At 37.5% G+C, this 20,742-nt stretch overlaps 1 protein-coding gene across 1 annotated transcript in view; it reads right to left on the reverse strand.

Annotated features, from left to right (window-relative positions):
• The window catches only part of LOC122751104 (cytochrome P450 27C1), a 44,871-nt gene that overhangs the window by 6,557 nt on the left and 17,572 nt on the right, over positions 1 to 20,742 (reverse strand). The window contains exons 4-7 of the mRNA XM_043998045.1: positions 14,806 to 15,015; positions 11,205 to 11,368; positions 7,609 to 7,775; positions 6,879 to 6,957 (exon numbers count right to left, since the gene is read on the reverse strand). Of these exons, the coding sequence (XP_043853980.1) occupies positions 6,879 to 6,957; positions 7,609 to 7,775; positions 11,205 to 11,368; positions 14,806 to 15,015 (620 nt within the window). The remainder of the gene's footprint in view (positions 1 to 6,878; positions 6,958 to 7,608; positions 7,776 to 11,204; positions 11,369 to 14,805; positions 15,016 to 20,742) is intronic.

The raw sequence follows: 20,742 nt of genomic DNA on the forward strand, positions 1-20,742 counted from the left end.
ACAAGTAAATGACCATTCACTGCCAAATAACTAAACAAATTGTGGCATGTGAATATAATGGAATACTATCGTGCTGTGAGAAATGATGAATGTGATAAAAACAGAGATACATGGAAAGAACTGCATGAACTGATACAGAGTTAAGGAAGTAGAGCCCCTCAAAAAATATATACAATGATGACAACAGTGTAAATGAACAGAACAACCACAAAAACAAAATTGAAAGCCAGTGTTTTAGCATCATAAAGAACAAGCATGGCTCAAAGGAAGAGCTATATAAAGATAACCCTATCCCATCCCATCCCTATGCAGTGGTGAGTGTTATACACTGCATAGATTTTCAGCCTTTCTTTTTGACGTACTGATCAGTTATGCTAATTTACTTCTCTTTTTTCTTTGTCTCAAAAAATACTATACACTGTATGAGATGGTTCTTTTGGAGGGGGAGGATAAAGATTCTAAAGGAAATAATGGTGATGTAAAAAAAGACATTAAGGGGCAGCTAGGTGGCACAGTGGTGGCCCTGGATTCAGGAGGACCTGAGTTCAAATTTGACCTCAGATACTTGACACTTATTAGCTGTGTGACCCTGGGCAAGTCACTTAACCCTCATTGCCCCACCAAAAAAAAAAAAAAAAACAACAAAAATCAATAAAGTTTTTTTTTTTTAATAGAGAAAAAATATAGCATTTAGAAACTCAATGAATGTTTCAAATACCACTTTATTATCGAAAATCCATCTTTTTTCATTTACGGTTAAGATCAGATTTGCAAGGTCAGTTACCCTGGGTCGTATCCTGAGCTCTACAGCTCTTCGGAACACATTCCATCCCCTCCTGTGTTTTCCTTTTTCCAGTGGGTGTAGAATAGTGTCATGTTATTCTAATTTTCTTTCTTTTGTATTTGAAGGTCTTTCTCCAGATTGTAGAACTGAAGTGAATTGTTTAATTTAACTACTATGTGTTTTAGAATTTGCATCCTTGGGCTTTTTTTCTAATGGCAACTTATGAATTCTTTCAATCAGTATTTGATTTTCTATGTTCAGAAGTTCTGGGAAGTTCTCTTATTTCATGCATTATGGTGTTAAGGTTTTTTTGTCTTGCCATATTATTCTGGGTGATCCATGATCCTTAGTTGTCTCTATGCATCCTGTCTTTAAGATTAGTGTTTTGCTTGCATAGTGAACCTATTTTCTTTCAATATTATTGGGTTTTTGCCTTTTTTTCTAAGTAATCCTTCACTTCTATGCATTTGCATTCCCAACCTATTGTTCTCTATTTTGTTTCTTTGGTGAGCCTTGCCATCATAGATTCTAGTTTTTCTATTCTGCTCATTATTTTTTCTGTGCAGACCATAAATTCTGCTCTTATAATTTTTATTTCTCTTTTGAACCACTCAGGAACACTGTGTTGTCTATATTCTCAAATTCCATAGAGTGTTTTATACTATCAAATGTTGGATCATTTATTCAAAGATGCCTGAACTCATTTACTATATCTGAAGGCCATATTTCTTTCTGCTTTTAATGTTTTCCCCATTGATTTATCCGCTTATGTTCAAGGCCTTTGAGTTTTCTTCTCCTGAGATCTTTCATATTTTTAGTTTTTCCCTGCCTCCCTACTTTGCCTTATTACTTACTTTCTGTCTCCCTCCCCTCTGTGGTTTCCTTGAGGGACATCTCAAAGTGTCCTACCCTCCTCCCACACTGGGCAATTCACCATTCAGCAGCTTGGGACTCTGCCCCAAGTGACTTTTGTGTGGACAGATGTAGCCCCAGCCGGATGCTGAGTACTTCCCTCAGGCTTAGTAGAGTGTTACACAACCCCCACATATACCATGTCTTGCCCAAGTGCTCTGTCCCCTTCCTTTTATTCCTCAGTTTTTGGCCCTAAGTCAAAAGTTCAGAAAGCTGCCATGCTGGTGCTGTGGGGTTGATTTTTGTAATTTGGGTTGCTGAGGCTCTGAGAGGAAGACTGGATGGGATGTGTTATTGAGCTCTCTTTCCTGCCCAGCCATAGTTTGGAGTACTACAAATGTACTCTGGTTATCTGTCCTGGACCAAGCTGACTTCTGCAGTGTGGAACCAGGACATCCATAACACTTCTTTTGGATTCTATGTGTCCTAAATCATGCATACAGTTGAAGTTTATCTTTGGTGCATAATTTGTTTTGCAGAGGTTTGAGCGGTTGAGGAGATAAGAGGAAAATATCTAGTCCTTTTTCTTATGCTGTGACCAAGAACTGCATTGGCGGGGCAGGGCAATGAGGGTTAAGTGATTTGCCCAGGGTCACACAGCTAGTAAGTGTCATGTGTCTGAGGTTGGATTTGAACTCAGGTCTTCCTGAATCCAGGATTGGTGCTTTATCCACTGTGCCACCTAGCTGCCCCCAAGAACAGCATTTAGAAACTCAAAATGACCATAAGTCTCCTAGCTTTGACAAATTATACTACAACTGGATACTCCTTCCTCAATTCTCCTCTTCTCATAGAATCTTTTTTTTCCCTTTAAAATGAAGTTCAAGAGCAATATGGAATTATGTCCCAAGGGTTATAAAACTGTGTATACCTTGATCCAGCAATACCATCATTAAGTCTGTTTCCCAAGGTGATCAGGGAAAAAGAAAAAGAATCTAAATGTTCTAAAATGTTTATAGCAGCTCTCTTTGTAGTAGCAAAGAACTGGAAATTGAGAAGATGCCCATCAGTTGGAGAATAGCTGAATAAATTGTGGTATATGATTGTGATGGAATACCTCTGTGCTGTAAGAAATGATGAACTAGTTGATTTTAGAAAAACATGGAAAGATTTGCATGAAATAATGAAAAGTGAAACTAGCAGAACTAAGAGAATGTTGTATATAGGTATAGCAATAGTGTTGGAAGAGTAAATGAGAATGACTAAGCTATTCTGAATAATATTAATATTCAAATCAACTACAAAGAACTTATGAAGGAAAATGCTATTCACCTCCAGAGAAAGAACTGATATGTTGAACAACGTATTATATAATTTTACATATTATTATACACACATATAATATACATATATATGCATATTATTATAATACATATGTAATATAATATATATATGTCTGCATCAAACTATGGACTTCTCTAGTGTGGGGTTGGGAGGGAGGGAGGGAAACAGCTTGGAACCCAAATGTAACAAAAAAAAATGTAAAATAAAATAAAATGTAGCTACCTTCTGCATTTCCTGATTTCTACAAGTGCCGGTGTTTTCTCTCCCAAACTACCTTGTTTTCAGTTACTGCGTATGTGTTTGTATTTACTTACTTTATTTGATGCATAAATTTGTATACATCCTTTTGGCCTCCTCCATTAAAATGTTAGCTCCTTGTGGATAGGGATTGTTTCATTCTTTGAACTTGTATCCCCAGGCTTCCCATAACTCTTGACACATAGGAGAAAGTTAACAAATGCTTGTTGATTAGTTGGAGTATGGATTGAAGAGGTGAGAGACTAGGATCTAGGAAACCAGTTAGGAAGCTATGGTAATAGTCTAGGCTAAGCAAGGAGAAATGAGGCCCAGAATGAAGGTAGTGGCCACACAAAGGGAGAGGAGTAGACACATAGAGAAGATGCACTAATAGAAACTGAGGAATGGTAATATAGGAAGAAAGAGTATAAGTAGAGAGCAGTGCCACAAATACCCCAGGAGAAGAGACTAGTCAGCAGTAAGAGTCAAACACAATAGAGAAGTCAAGAAGAATGAGGACTGACGAAAATCCATTAGACTTAGCAATAAAGAAATTATTGGTAACTCTAAAGATCGTAATTTCAGTCAGATGGTAGGACTGGGAACCAGAAATATAAGGGACTTAGAAGTATGCAGAAGGTGAGGAAGTGGAAGTAATGAGTGTACATAGTTTTTTCTAAGAATTTTGATCATAGGGTCATTTAGAGCTGGAAGGTATCTTAGAGGTCATTTAATGTAACCACCTCCTTTTACAGAAGAGGAAATTGAGGTTCAGACAAATGAAATAACTTGCCCAGGTTCTACCACACAGGAATAATGTAACAGAGCAAGATTTGAACCCAGGTCCTCTAACTCCAGATCCTAGACCCTTTATACTATACCAATATATATATAGGATGTTAGTTTGAGGAGAAAGCAGGATCAAGAGGCTTTTCCTAAGAAAGATCATGTCTGGGCATGTAGGTAGGCAGCAGGGAAGGTCCTAGGGAATCAAAAGAGATTGATGATTAGAAAGAGAAAGAGCTGACTGAAGGGGCAACCTCCTTTCAAGTTTGAGGGAATGGTATCGAGTATAAGGAAAGAAGTGGACCTCATAATAGGAAAAAGATCACCTTTTCCTCTAACTAGAGGAAAGGAGGAGAAAATGGGAGATATTGAAGAGGAAATTTACAATAAAGAACTGGTGAGAAGGAGCTCATAGCAAAGGACCTTTATTTCCTTCATAAAATATGAGGAGTTCTTGAGGGAAGAAATAGGATTGTTGTGTAGCAGGGATGGTCTAATTCAGATTAGCTAACATAAATGTGTAGCATACTCCATTAGCATGGTTATGTGACTTTCTATAGAGGTATTCAGCAATAAGGAGAAGGAACTGCAAAGGAAGTCAGTGGGAATAACCCAGAGCTAGGATTTGAGAAGAGAGGAGTGGTGATAGGACAGAGATTTGAGTATACAATTTAAAACTGAACAGATTAAATACAGATTGTGAAGGGAGAAAAGGTGACTGGGAAAGCAGAAGGGGTGGAGTGACTAGAAGGGGTGGAGTGATAAGGATGAAAAATGGAATTAGGAAAAGTGAGGCAGGAGGGAAAGAAAAGAAGCCTAAGAAAGGAATTTCAGAATTCTGAATCATAGAGGTTGAACATTTATGGGCATGGAAAACATCCAAGGCAGGATGGTATGTCTGAGATAGAGTGAAGGCACAAATCATGACTGCAAACTCAACAGAGCTGATAGTATTACATGGGTGCCAAAAAGCCTAATGTTGTCTTGGGCTTTTTTTTTTTTTTAGTAAGGCAATTGGGGTTAAGTGACTTGCCCAGGGTCACACAGCTAGTAAGTGTTAAGTGTCTGAGGCCGGATTTGAACTCAGGTACTCCTGAATCCAGGGCCAGTGCTCTATCCACTGTACCACCTAGCTGCCCCTGGGCTTTTTTAAAAGAAGTATAGCATGAAAAAATTAAAGAAACAAACAAATAAATAAACAATTAAATAAATGGATGGATGAATAAATGAATAAATAAAAGAAGTATAATGTTCAAAACAAGGGATATGATGGCTCCTCTGTACTGTGAACTGCCCAAACCCTCTGAAGTATTTTGTTCATACCTAGCCATGTTAAATGTGGAATGTTTGAAGGACTAGCTGAAGGGCTGATACACGGAGAAAAAAAATTCAGACTTATCCTGTGTGGGCTTCCAGTGGACAGAACTAGTAACAATGAGTGGAAATCAAGGGAAAACAGGTTTTGGATTAAAATAAGGAAGAACTTTGTAATAATTACATTTGTTCTTTCCAGCCACCTCTATACCATGCAACCTGCATTGTAGCCATCGTCCTTATCTCCCTCCTGCTGGAACCCCTTGGGTTGACAAAATGTGATAGATGAGCTTTTGCCTCATTGTGCCTAGAACCAAGCCTCCCATTCCCCATCCCCCAACTATCTCTACACTACACTGCCGCCTATTCTCATACCTAGCCCCTTTCTACTTCCCCTTCATTATTGCCCTATAAACTTGTAGACTGGGACTGCTTTGTTCCTTGTATTTCTTTGGGTCCTCAGTCCTTAGCACAGTGCTTAACACATAGGAAGTGCTTAATAAATGTTCTATTTATCATATACCCATCTAAATAGACAGTTCTTCATAAAGTAGTGAGTACTTGACACTAAAGGTGTTCAAGTAGAGACTATAATTCACTTCACATCATTTCACTTCAATAAGCATTTATTCATCTATATGTAAGTTAGGAACCTGAAGTGACCATTCTTTTAAGCAATGCAGCATAGAAATAGTGTCGGATTTGGAGTTCTAGGACATAGGTTCAAATCCTAGCTCTGGTATTGACTCCGTAAGTGACCTTAAGAAATTCATTTCACTTCTCTGGGACTCAATGCCCTTCTGGACTAGATACTTTCTAGGTTCTAGCTCTCATGTTTTATAAAAACTTTTCATATGTTTATGTCATCTTTCAAAACTCCTGAATTCTTTAATAAGGAATGGAACCATTCCTTTTCTTTTTGTGTATACCAAATTCCCCCGCCTTCCCAGTATCTTGTACACAGTAGATACTCAATAAACACTCACCGTTGTTTTAAAAAAGATTTAAAACTGAACCAAAAAATGCAAGACTAGGTTGAAGGGGAAGGTAAAAAAGAAGTGGGGAATATGTGAAGCACTGTTCTTAGCTCTTTAACTATTTGGGGATTTTGCTTTCTTTTTTTTTTCCTTTAAAGGAAATGTTCTGAGGGATATTGGAACTTCCTACAGTAGACTACTGGAGAAAATTATACTCTTGTTTTCTGCAATGACAGGGTTCCTTTTTTGTTTGTTTATTTGTTTTGTGTTTTTTTGCAGGGCAATGGGGGTTAAGTGACTTGCCCAGGGTCACATAGCTAGTAAGTGTCAAGTGTCTGAGGCTGTATTTGAACTCAGGTACTCCTGAATTCAGGGCTGGTGCTCTATCCACTGTGCCACCTAGCTGCCCCGACAGGGTTCCTTTTTGACAAAACATTATTATATATTTCACCTCATAGTTCATTCAGCTCCCTATTTGCAACAAAGTATCTGCAAAAAAAGGGGATGTTATGAAGTTTTACCTAAGTAAATAACAGAAAAGATTACAATCCCAACCACCTCCCCTAACTGCATGCCAAACTCACTCCTTTTGGAATTAGATACCCTCCAATAATTAAATCTTCTTGGGTTACTCTACCGTTTCCTGGTAAAACTGGAAATAACCTAAAGAGACATAAAATATGGAATAGTTTTAACGATTGCAAAGATAAACAATTTGTAGCTCAAATAACTGCATACTTTAGAACTACAATTCTCTCAAATAAATAGTCCCCAAAATACCCAGAATAAAATAATTTGGTTAATGAATGCTAGTAGACTGAAAAGTCATGTCCTTTGTAGAATTAAGTTGTATATTTTATAATAGGTACTTCAGATGCTATGCAAATTAAGGTAATAAGTCAGGCATGAAAAAAAATTGCCTCTGACGTCTAGTAAGCAATGCACTTTTTGCCATGAATTTTTTCCCCTACTGCATAATCCAGAAACTTGAATAATGAATGATGACTTTGTTGTACATAGAAAAATGGTTTAAGCACTTAAAGGTAAGTCCAAGATTTAACTGAACTGGCTTTCTAAGTTATTCATTATAATCACCTTGGAGAAGGAATTGAGGCTTTAAAGGTATATTTCTTGACATGACTTTTTTTTTTTGGGTGGGGCAACGAGGGTTAAGTGACTTGCCCAGGGTCACACAGCTAGTAAGTGTCAAGTGTCTGAGGCTGAATTTGAACTCAGGTCCTCCTGAATCCAGGGCCAATACTTTATCCACTGCGCCACCTAGCTGCCCCTTGACATGACTTGAAAGCTTTCTACCTTAGGGTTTCCTTGAGCAGAGCTCTGATCAGTGGTACTTTGGGGATATCCTCTGCAGTTGGAACATGTTTCTTCCCCAAGTTCTTAATGATCTCATGATACACTGATTGCTGAACTTCAGGATGCTTTGCCAATAGGTATGCAGCCCATGACAAAGTGAAAGAAGTCTAATAAAAAATAAACAGAAAACATACATGTATGCAAAATTAAAGAGGGTTACAGAAACAACTAAAAAGTAAGTGCTTCAAAAACCAGGAAATTTCTAGACAAGGCATTCCATTTTCCACACATTTGAGCTATGCTAAGCATCTGTCAAATGGATTAGACTATATCACTATATTAGATTATATATTTTATTTCCACATAATACTCTCTACTTTGCCAAAACAAATCTCCCTCTTTCTAAATCACAGAAAAAAACACAACCTAAATATTATTAAAGACAAAATCAACTACATATTACAAATGCTATTTTTTAATAAACAGCAGTAGATGAGTTTATTTCTGAATACTTCATCTCAGTAAATATAGAATATTTAACTGGTTTGGACTTAGACTGGTCCCTTGATTCTGGATGGAACTGCTCCAGAAGGCCACACTTGGCACTGGTCAACCACTCCATGTGCTAACTTGTATTTTTAGGAAGACAGAGTGAACAATAGTGTTCTACCATTTATGAAAATTCTTGCCAGATATGACATTATGTTAGTTTAGCTACTTATTTTTTTTTTTTTGGTGAGGCAATTGGGGTTAAGTGACTTGCCCAGGGTCACACAGCTAGTAAGTGTCAAGTGTCTGAGGCCGGATTTGAATTCAGGTCCTCCTGACTCCAGGGCCGGTGCTTTATGCACTGCACCACCTAGCTGCCCCCAAGCTACTTACTTTTTGAAAGATTCTAAACCTTCCCTGAATCTGAATCATCTCAAGAACCAGTCTGGCTTCTTATAGACCCCCTAGACACAGAAATGCCAGTCCAAAGGAGACATTCCTATCCAAAATGATCATTAACCTACCCTAATGTAGACTTGGACCTCCAAGTCTGGATTAAAACCATATTGGTCCTTTGGAGATGGGTTTCAAGGTTCTGTTTGCTCAACCATTTGTTCCAATATATTTATCAAATAAAATCAACAAATATTTATTGACTGCCTACTATATATAAGAATACCATTTTCTTTCTTCATAGCCACACCGTCATTCTTTGGGAGGAAGAATAGGGGGCAGCTAGATGGCGCAGTGGTTAAAGCGCTGGCCCTGGATTCAGGAGTACCTGAAGTTCAAATCGGCCTCAGACACTTGACACTTACTAGCTGTGTGACCCTGGGCAAGTCACTTAACCCCCATTGCCCCGCCAAAAAACAAAAAACAAACAAAAAAGACTGGATTAAAAAAAAAAGAATAGTGTCACGATTCTCAAATACAGTCCAATATTTAATTTAATTTGTTTGATCCCTTTTAGACCTCAAAGTTTATACTAATGTTGATTTTTATTGCTTCTATGATTCTGTGTCATTTTCTTATGAGTGATGTTATTCCACAATAAAAATACTTTTTCCAGCATCTAAAATTTGATTTTTATAGCCCATATCATATTGTTTCCCCAAAACATGGTTTTGTTTTAGGTATTTCAGGGGGTTTAGAGGACTTTTATACATAAGGGCTCAATCCCAGCATAGCTCAATTCTGAGATCTTCATTATCATATTGGCTCCAGGGAAAGGAATTTTTCAGCCAGGTGAGTCTCAAAGAAAGTCAGAGAGGCTGTGACCTGCATCAGCAGAGGGAGGGTGCATTTTGATTTTTAAAAATCAATCAATCAATTAATTAATTAAACCCGATCTCTGAAACACAGGGAATTTTAAAAACTAAGTAAATGTCCATGAAAAGAACACAAGCACTGGCCCTGAGTTCAAATCTGACCTCAGACACTTAACATTTACTAGCTGTGTGACCCTGGGCAAGTCACTTAACCCCAATTGCCTCACTAAAAAAAAAAAAAAAAAAAAGAACACAAGAAATTTCTACATAAAAATGGCAATATGAAAGTGAATAAGAGGGCTGTCACAGTTTGTCAACTGATAAACCTAAACTGGGAATCCAGTTTGGTAACTTGGTAACTGGGTACTCTTCGCCATTCTTCTCCCTGTAATATTTGTTGCCACTAGGTGGCAGGAGGAAAGTACATCCGAGTCAGTTGGCAGTTCTTAGACACTGGCAATCATGATAAAGGATCCTTTACAAGGTTAGAAAAATAACTATTTAAGATGTTCCGTAGGCCAAATATTACCCAAAACAAATCCATAAATAAACAACAGCATATAGAGTTAAAAAACAAATATGTAATTACAATGAAATCCTCTTCTACTTGGACCCTTTTAGCTCTTTCAGGACAAAGATGGTTTTTCCAGTTTTGTCTTTGTTTCCAGTAGCCTAACATAGTTAATTTATACACAGCAGGTGCTTAATAAATTCTTGCTTAATTTAATTTTGTCTGTCAGGACTTCTTTTACTTCTGCTGGTTTACTTTCAGTATAGTACAACAGACTCTAGTAAGATGATCTTTGTTTTATAACACCAGAAGCATTGTTTTCCATTTTTCAGAAAACTCGTTTCTCTCTATTTAGGAGCCTTGAGCAATATCCTACTACATCTAAGAACTTTTATAGTTTCCTGCCAGAAATTCTTCCCAACTCATTCCCGGTCCAAGAGTTTCCTGCTCTCTCTACCGTTTACCCCAAGTTTGGCAGACTTTGCTCTTACCTTTTAGATTTTAAGAAACAAAAATAGACACTTAAAATTTCATACAGATAATAGATGCATACATATCTATATAAATATATACATATATATGTAAAACCAAGATACAACAATTAACAAAAGGGATTATTTCATTATATAAACAAAACATATCTTTCCTACTAGATAATGAAAACCAATTAACCAAACTATTCTTTTCCTATTTCCTGCCCAAGACCTAGACTGTCAAATTGCTTCTAAATTACCCTATTCTGTATGATGTTTTCTTAATTAGTATTATTTCAAAAATACCAGTTCCACAAAGGTATGGAAAATTACCTGCAAAATATCTAGAAATTTTGCAAATGACACACCTCATTTTCCTAATGTTGAAATACCTTCAAGCTACTCATCACTACCAGAGCTCATTCCTTAGTCTTCTCCACAGGGGATGAGAAAATGTGATTATACAATGGAGGTTTTTATGTTAAAATTATACCTTTTGAAGTTCTCAGTACCTTCATCTGCTCTACACTCCTGGTATTATACTACACAAGCAAAAGGCTTAGAAACCAGTCAAAGGGGCCCTTACAAACAAAATGCTATCCAAAATCTTTAACAGTCTTGTGTACCTACACTATAATTTGTAAGAAAAGTGTGGTTTTCTTTTGGAAATCCTTACCAGGTCAAAAAGCTGGTTAAATGAAAACAGAAAGTCAGTTGCCATTAAACTATGCAATGTCCTTAAAGTTCAATAGCAAACTTAACTTACCATTCAAAATTGGGGTTCCATAGGACTGCAAAGGCTGATCAGGTTAAAATGTCTTTGTCTCTTTAGAAAACAAAATACAAACAACTTACTGTGTCCACCCCAGCCAGGAGCATTTCGGTCATGTTGGCATAGATCTCTTCTAATGTTAGCTCTTTGCTAATTAAGAGGTGTGTGAGCAGTCCTCCTTTTACACTTTCCCCTCTGTCCAGTTGGGACTGAATGTCCTTCAACTTATTGTCAACATGAATTTGGCCTGTTTAAAGATAAATTTCTTTTTAAAAAAATGATTAGTTGAATACACTAGTTTAGATGTCATCTGACCTTAGTCCTGACAATCCCAGAAACAACTCCATTCGGAGGTTATTAGTCTGAGAATCACACAATTTTGGACCCTAGAACAGGACCTACATTCAAATGATCACTTTTACATATAAAACACGAACATGTGAGCATGTGCATTCCACTTATATTTTAATTATTTATCTAAACAGGCACAAGCTACATTCAGAATAAAGCAGTTTCACAACTACAACTAAAAGGCAATAGCTTCATCTTATATGGAAAACATGAAAAACCTACTTTTGCTTGTCAGGAACATGTCGTTTGTATGGTGTACAAGTGGAAAGGCAATGTGGTGTAGTGCAGTGGTTCTTAAACTGGGATCTGTGAACTTTTAAAGTAATATTAATAGCTATATTTCAATATAACTGGATTCCTTTGCAACCCTATGTATTTTATTTTATGTACTTAAAAAAAAACACTATTCTGAGAAGCGATCCACAGGCTTCACCATATTACCAAAGGGGTCCACGACAAAAAAATTAAGAACCTTCACTAGAGTGGATAGTGCACTAGCCATGGAGTTAGGAAGACCTGGGTTCAAGTCCTGCTCTGACCCAGACTAGCTGGTGTTTCCTTGAGAGTCTTTTAACCTCTTGTTGCTTGGGGCAATCCTCTGAACTACAAGTTACATAACAGGTGTTATATTGCATTGGCAGAGAGAGTTCTACAATGGGAGCTCCCTATGGTGATGAAATAAGATGAAGCTGTATGCCTTTATAAAGTGACAGAAGTGCAATGGGCTCTTCTGGTGTACAAAACTAGCATTATCTTTTAAAAAATATCCACTTAGACAGTTATGGTTATTGCACTTGGCTGAATCAGGGACAATCATTCTAGAACACGGGGTTTTTCAGACTTTGAGAAAGTCACTAATGGATTCCACTATGTTCTCTTCTAAAGTCTTTTTTTTTTTCTTTTTTTTAGTGAGGCAATTGGGGTTAAGTGACTTGCCCAGGGTCACACAGCTAGTAAGTGTCAAGTGTCTGAGGCCGGATTTGAACTCAGGTACTCCTGACTCCAGGGCCAGTGCTCTATCCACTGCACCACCTAGCTGCCCCATCCCTATTACTTCTTTTTTTTTTTAATTTAGTTTAATTTTTATTGATTTTTAATTTATTTTATTTTATTAATATTTTTTTTTTGCTGGGCAATGACGGTTAAGTGACTTGCCCAGGGTCACACAGCTAGTAAGTGTCAAGTGTCTGCGGTCAAATTTGAACTCAGGTCCTCCTGAATCCAGGGCTGGTGCTTTATCCACTGTGCCACTTAACTGCCCCCTATTACTTCTAAGAGCTACCATGTACTCCTTTGGCTCTTAAAGCCCTTCCCAACTTGTCCCCAATCTACCTATCCAACCTTATTACACATTACTCTCCTTCACAGACTCCATGGCTAAGTCAATCTGTACCACATAGTGATAGATCCACTTCCCTTTCAGTAAAGATTCCTCAAGCCTGGAATATAGTCTCAGTTCTCCTCTGCCTCTTAGAATTCTTAGTTTCCTTTGAGACTCAGCTCAAAAATCACCTCCTACTTGAGACCTCTCTTGATCTATCCAGATGCTGGTGTCCCTTCTCCTCTACTGCAAATCATATTGTATTTATTTTTCATGTAAATATATACATACACACATTGTTTTCCTCCCCCCTTCCAAACCCTAGTAAAATGAAAGCCCCTTCAGGCCCAGATTGGTCCACTTTTGTCTTTTTATCCCCAGCAGCCAGCATAGTGCTTGGTACATAGCAAGCACTTAATAAATACTTCTTGATTAACTGATACAAAAATTCTAGTGCTGGTACCCTCTTTTCGGCCTCCACTTCAAATCATATCTGTAAACAAGGCCACAGGAGATACTGAATATGTTCAAAATTAATTCAATAGGACAGAAAGTGAAATAAAATATTTGAAACATCTCTTCCACTTTAAAATAATTTAAAGAAAACTTGTAACTTCATTTGGACTGAAAATGCAAGTGAAGAAAAAATTTACAGGGTGAATCATACACTGATGACTCAATTTCTTTCTCTCTGTGCATCCTAATAGAAGATCAAACTAGGGTGGAAAAACCTGTCAGTTTACGGTCAAGACTACAGGATAATGAGAAAATGTAAAGTAAATATAACACAATTTATACATCAATAAAGGAGTCCCCCTGAAAGGCTACTATTCAAATAAATGGCTGCCATTTCTTTAGCATTATTTGGAACATCCTTTCAAATTGCATCTTGAGATAAGTTTATAAGTCATACAAGAAAATGAGTATAACTTGTAGTGGCACTTGATTTTTAAAAAATTCTCATTAAATTGTATTGCTTTTATATTTATCACAAACACTGCCATTATATTGGATTTACTATTTTGCACTGAAAATGTACAGGGTTCTACTTGTATTACGGGTTAGACTTTTGTGGGGCAAAATGTGGGATTCAATCCTGTGATCTTCTACTTCCATGTCCATTTCTATATAATTTTTTCATTTTTAAACATTGATTCCTGGACAGCTAGGTGGCTCAGTGGATAAAGCACTGGCCCTGGATTTAGGAGGACCTGAGTTCAAATCTGGCCTCAGACACTTGGCACTTACTAGCTGGGTGACTCTGGGCAAGTCACTTAACCCTCATTGTCCTGCCCACCCCCCCAAAAAAGGGTAAAAATTGATTCCTTTTGTTGTTGTTGCTTTTTTAGACCCAGAGTAATCTCCCAACATATACCCTGGCCTCCCGAATACTTTGTTTTGGCCTTTTTAATAGAGAAAAAAAATTGCACAAAAATGACCAACCAATTAACTGTGTCTAATAGCTTCTGCAACATTCTGTAGCTGTAGTCCCACATCTCTCTACCAAGGAGAGAGCATATCACACTTTGTCATTCCCTCAAAATGTTATTACCAAGATGGATCACATACTCCATTCAACAGCTTTTGTTCCAAATGACTTTCTGCTGTTTCTGAAAAATCATTTCATCCCCAAAATATGAATATTTGTTACCACTGAGGATATTTAAAAGACTAGGCCACAGGCTCTAAAGGCAACTCTTGAAAAGAAATTTTAAAAATATTTTAACCCACTGTTTGTATTGTTGGAACAAGTGAATACTCATTTGGATGTATTAGTTCTGGTATATATAAGAATTTTATTCAGTCGCATTATTTATATGTTTCATGCTAATTCTCAAAAATGAGCTAAAAGTCTATTAATACAAATAACATTTACTATAAATATACTGTACATCAAGTCAATCTCTGCCATAAATAACTCTATGTCTTAGATGAAAATTAGATATATGACAGGCAGTAGACTCAGGCCAATTCTAATTTTATAAAAAATGACCCTTCAATTCTTTTCTTACTAAATTTGAAGAGTCCATCCCAGGATCTGCAGAATTCTTTCCAGGGTTTAGGGATAAATGGGCGAAGCCATTTGGGAATAGCTCCTGCATACATGGTGGTCTTAAACATACTAAACATCAGCTCCAGTGCTTCGATGTATTCCACAGTCAGCTGGGGGACATTGTTTTCCAGGCAGCCCAAACGACATTCATAAAGAACAGTAGCCACTCCTAGATAGGAAAAAGGCAAGAGTTTAAAAGCCCTCTTCTGAAATGATGACATTACCAAGGCTAAAGTTGCAATAATAATACTAAGTTTCAAAAGCTTAGAAGATTTGCCATTAGAAATTGACAAATCATCGCTTCATTTCATCATCGCTACCAAAAAATTATATATCCTATGATAGTGCTATGCATCTGGAAGACTGAAGTAAGAAATCTAAAGATGGTCCGGACAGAGCAAAGGTCCCAGTCAATGGGGTTACCAGTGAATCTCCAAGCCAGTCACCATCTTGTGGCCTCTTCTTGGGCACACACTCTGTCCTTGCTTTCCCAAGATTCCCAGATAAGGAGTTATAGCCTAACTTGATTATGAGAAACCCACTTCTTACTACCTTACCTACTCATTGCCTTAAGTGATAGCAAAGCTTCAGGGTAATGAAAAGCTGCTGCTTATCACAAAATGGCTGGGAACCTCTTGCCCAGATCACTCAAGAATCCAAGGAAGAGTCCTTGTGACTTGGCACAAAGAAGGATTTGTTTTCACTGGCCCATTTTCTTCTTGAATTCCATTATCAGTGGTTTTTAAACTGGATTGATGATATATTTTGTTTTGTTAATTATAGGACTTTTCAATTAAAATTTTAAAATAAACTTCGTCAAACCAAAATATTTTTTAAACTAAATAATGATCAATTTAAAGATATTCCTCAACCTAAGCACAGTGATTAAACGCCTATGACCATTGCAGATAATCTACAGCAATGCTAGAAAGTGAAAGGCCAACAAGAATGAGGTAGCCATGGGTCAGGAAATGTCCAAGTGAGTCATTCCTTACATTGCTCCAATAGGAGCTCAGCTTCACCCACCCTGATCCTTACTGCTCCTCTAGTTTTAGGCTGCTTGATGAACTTGGATTCCTGATAATATTCTCCAAATATTCCTCCCATCAAATAAGATAATATTTGTAAAAAAAACGCTTAACATAGTTCCTGCCACATAGAAGGTGCTATATAAAATTTTATTTCTGCCCTGCTCCTTCCCAAAAGACCGTGGCTAGTTGATTTGATTTGATTTTTTATTATCTCTGACCCTCTACATTTTTAACAACTTGGAAGGATCTCTGTGAATTTTGGCTCACTGGATTGTTGAGGAATAAACAGGAGAGAGAGAAACAAAGAAACAAGGATATGTAATAGCAATAAATAGTTACACAGGTATATAATACAGCTATATTCATTAGTCTTAGGGTGGTTTCTAAGTGGTCAGCATTTTAAAACAATGGTTTCTTAAATGAGTTTAAATGCTTTAAGTAGTTATGAATCAGTTTCTGCACCTGTCAAAATAAAGGAACTATGATAGACCAAGCATTCTTTTTGTGGGGTAACTGGGGTTAAGTGACTTGCCCAGGGTCACATAGCTAGTAAGTGTCAAGTGTCTGAGGCCAAATTTGAACTCAGGTCCTCCTGAATCCAGGGTCGGGGCTTTATCCGCTGTACCACCTAGCTGCCCCAAAAGTCTCTTTAAACTTTTGTTTTTGTTTTTATGTTTGTTTTTTTTTTTTTTGTGGGGCAACAAGGGTTACGTGACTTGCCCAGGGTCACACAGCTAGTAAGTATCAAGTATCTGAGGCCGAATTTGAACTCAGGTCCTCCTGGTTCCAGGGCCAGTGCTTTATCCACTGTGCCACCTACCTGCCCCTAGATCAAGCATTTTTAATCAAGTGTGTGTGTGTGTGTGTGTGTGTGTGTGTGTGTGTGTGTGTGTGAGAGAGAGAGAGAGAGAGAGAGAGAGAGATGGAAGAGATGGACCCTTTTGGCAGTATGGAACCCTTTTGAGAATAATGTTTCTAAATACATAAAATACATAGGATTAAAAAGAAAACCAATTATATTGAAATACAGTTATCCAAATATTCTTTAAAATGAAGTGCACAGACCTCAAGTTAAGAACCCCTGGTAGGGGCGGCTAGGTGGCGCAGTGGATAAAGCACTGGCTCTGGATTCAGGAGTACCTGAGTTCAAATCCGGCCTCAGACACTTGACACTTACTAGCTGTGTGACCCTGGGCAAGTCACTTAACCCCCATTGCCCTGCAAAAAAAGAACCCCTGGTAGATGATCTCTAAGGTTCCTTCTAGCTTTAACATTCTATGAATCTCATTAAAAATCAGAAAGTTCTTATAAAATAACGTATCAGTACCAGACTATTTATTTACATATCTCTATATTTCAATGAATCACTTTAAATCAGATCATGAGATGAAATATACATGTGATATGTACTGTATTTACCATACTTAAAGAAAAAAGGGTTTTCAAAAATTACTATCTGTAACCTTATTATTATGTATGCTTCCTTTTTCATTTTTGTAATTTCTTCTAGACTAGAATTTAAAAATATAAAAACATCTGCTTGCATCCCCATGCTTTCAGTTTCTTAGATTTTATCCCTTTTTCTTATCACCCATCATGCATCCTTTCCTTAAAATGAGGGGCATAATGATAGGAACTGACCTTAGAGAATGCTTATAGAAGTATCTCTAGGGCCAGTGTGAACAACCCATATCCCAGGAACAACTAGGCAGCAAATGAAACAGGTGCTTGTATATATTGTGTAAATTGAGGGATATCAGGAACCCTAATTCCAACCCCAAAATATTTTTCCCATCAGACTGCCACTGTTAGAAATTCTACCACTAGAGAGAGATTCCTCTGGACCAAGAAAAAGAGAATCCTATCAAAATGGAAATAACCCTAGAAGGGATGGTACATAAGGCCATAACAATTATTAGCATTTTAGGGTGAACTAGCTCAACAAATTACTTTCTATGGTCATATAATTGATAACTGCCCAGGCAGGAGAAAGGACAATGGGATGGGCTTGGAAAATAATGTACTACCTGGGGAAGACAGGCCTGGGAATATAAAGTCCTTGAAGACAGGAATAATTTTGTCTATGTTTCTGTATCCCCAGGGCCTAGCCCAGTGCATTGCACATCACAGGTAGATGCTTTTTTTTTTTTTTTTTTTGGTGAGGCAATTGGGGTTAAGTGACTTGCCCAGGGTCACACAGCTAGTAAGTGTTAAGTGTCTGAGGCTGGATTTGAACTCAGATCCTTCTGAATCCAGGCCTGGTGCTCTATCCACTGCACCACCTAGCCGCCCTTAGGTAGATGCTTAATAAATGTTGAGTTGGACTAAACTGAAATTAACTGGAAAAAGCACTAACACAGGGGACTCTGGACATCATGAGAACAGAAGATGACTCGTGCACAAGTTGAAGGGGGAGGTAAAGACAGGGAAACATTCCAGTTTGGGAGAACAGCACAGAAAGGACAGCATGCCAGAGCACTGGCTTTAGAGGCAAAGGGCCGGTTTTTGAGTAGCATTTCTGCTATCTTACTTGCTATGTAAACAGATAAATCACTTTCCCTCTCTGAGCCTCAGTGATCTCTAAAGTCTCTTCCAGGTCTGATATTCCAAGAAATTCCCTGTCTATAGGCCAAAAAACTAGTGTCACAGACTTAAAAGCCATCTAGTCCAGCACTCTTATCTATAAAATCAGGACAATAACAGCATTTATCTCACAGACTGTTATGAAGATTAAATAGGATAATTTGGGTAAAATGCTATCTGTATAAACCTCAATGTGCCACATAAATGTTAGCCTTCATTATTAGCAAACTATAGCAGTTTGAGAAAAGGCAGTATGGCTTAATGAGTAGAGTGCTAGATATAGAGTCAAGAAGTCCTGGATCCAGTTCCTGCCTCTGACATTTACTAGCTGTGTGGCCATGCTGAGCTCTCTGGCCTTCAAGCTACTCTAGAGACATTGGGTCATAGTTGGTTTGCTCTTACATTCACTATTCTCCCAACTTCTGAGCCCTTGGAGAGGAGTCCATTCCAACCTCAAGCAATATTCACTTGGCCACCTAATTGGTCACTTATCTGGATTTACTCGGCTAGAATTCTGAGGTAATCACAATTGGTAAGCAAGATTTTGTCTTTCTTTCTTTCTTTTTTTGCAGGGCAATGAGGGTTAAGTGACTTTAGAGGGTCACACAGCTAATAAGTGTCAAGTGTCTGAGGCCGGAGGTCCTCCTGAATCCAGTGCTGGTGCTTTACCCACTGCTCCACCTAGGTGCCCCTGTGCCACCTAGCTGCCCCAAGATTTTGTCATTTTGACTGTCCTAAATCATTACTCTAAAAAAAACTCTGTCCTTTGGATAAGTGATAATGGGAGAGCCCTTTAAGAAAAACAAAATATTATAGGCTTGGAGTTTGGACAAAGTTCTGGTTTTGCTACTAGCCATGTGAAACTGGACAAGTCATTTGATTTCTCTGAGACATGGTTTCTTTATATGCAAAATGAAGAGATTAGACTATATCAGGGGTCAGCAACAAAGAAACAACACGGGCCCTTTTAGGTGGATACCTAAAGCTACTTTACCAAAATAAAGAATACACTTTATACCTATATTTCAATTCATCTCCTTATTTTGCAAAGGAATAAGGAATCTCTAGTCAGAGCCACATAGTTTTCATGCTTCTGCCCCTATGCCCCCACTCTAACTACTCAAAGCATACAATTCCAGATGCGATGCCCTACATCAGAATTTCTTCCTCAGTCACTTTTCCAGTTCAACAATCTTCTTTTGGGGCAGCTAGGTGGCGCAGTGGATAAGGCACTAGTCTTGGATTCAGGAGGACCTGAGTTCAAACCCAGCCTGAGATACTTACTAGCTGTGCGACCCTGGGCAAGTCACTTAACCCCCATTGCCCTGAAAAAAGAAAACAAAAACAAAAACAATCTTCTTTCCCCATTTCTCTTCCAGCCCTCTGGTTATTGCCTGCTAGCTGTTATGTTATTGCTTCTTTTCACTGTTTATTTTTTCATACTTTTCAGGCTCTTCCTGCCATTTAAACATAAATTACAATTCTCTTTGCATTACCTTACTCTACAGGATTGTTGTAACCATATGTAAGACAGACAGTGAAAATATAATTTCAGTAATGGTTAAAGAGGAGAACCTTGGGGGCCTCTCTCCAGTTTGTAGGCAATACCTATACATTGTAACAAAGGCCTTCAGAGGACAATAAATAATTATAATTTGGTTTTTCTCATATTAACTTGTATAAATTAAATAAAATAATCAAAATGTTTAAGTGTAGATGAAGTTGATGCAATACTCTGAAATCAACTGATATACACACATACGTATAATATTCAAATATTTATATATGCATATAGATGTATGTATATGTGTGTGCATATTTGTAGAGTTGCGTTTTAAGACTATTACCAAAAGTTGCTTTTCTCCCTTAAAAGAAGGTTGACTCCTAGACTAAGATGATCTCAAGTTTTTGCCAGTTTTAAGATTATAGTTAGATTAATTGATAGCATACAAAAAGCTGTGCCTTTTCTAGTCCTATACTACCAGCCTTGTTAGATTCTGATGACTTGCTGCATATCTAGGTTCATCAGTACAGAATGACTCTTTCTATATTTCCTGATGCCTATAAATCTGCCAAAGGAAAAAAAAAAATAACAGCTATGTGGAAAGACTCAAGTGTTCTATTATTTGCTCATTGACAGAACTCTTTGGCAGATGATATTATTGTTGTGATTGTATATATATATATAACCTATATCAGATAAAATTTTGAAACTAGAAATCTTATAAAAACAAATGTTGAAAATTCTCTACATGTAACTAGAAAATAATAAAATACTTTTA

Source organism: Dromiciops gliroides, chromosome 3 (genome assembly GCF_019393635.1).
Source record: "Dromiciops gliroides isolate mDroGli1 chromosome 3, mDroGli1.pri, whole genome shotgun sequence".
NCBI lineage: Eukaryota > Metazoa > Chordata > Mammalia > Microbiotheria > Microbiotheriidae > Dromiciops > Dromiciops gliroides.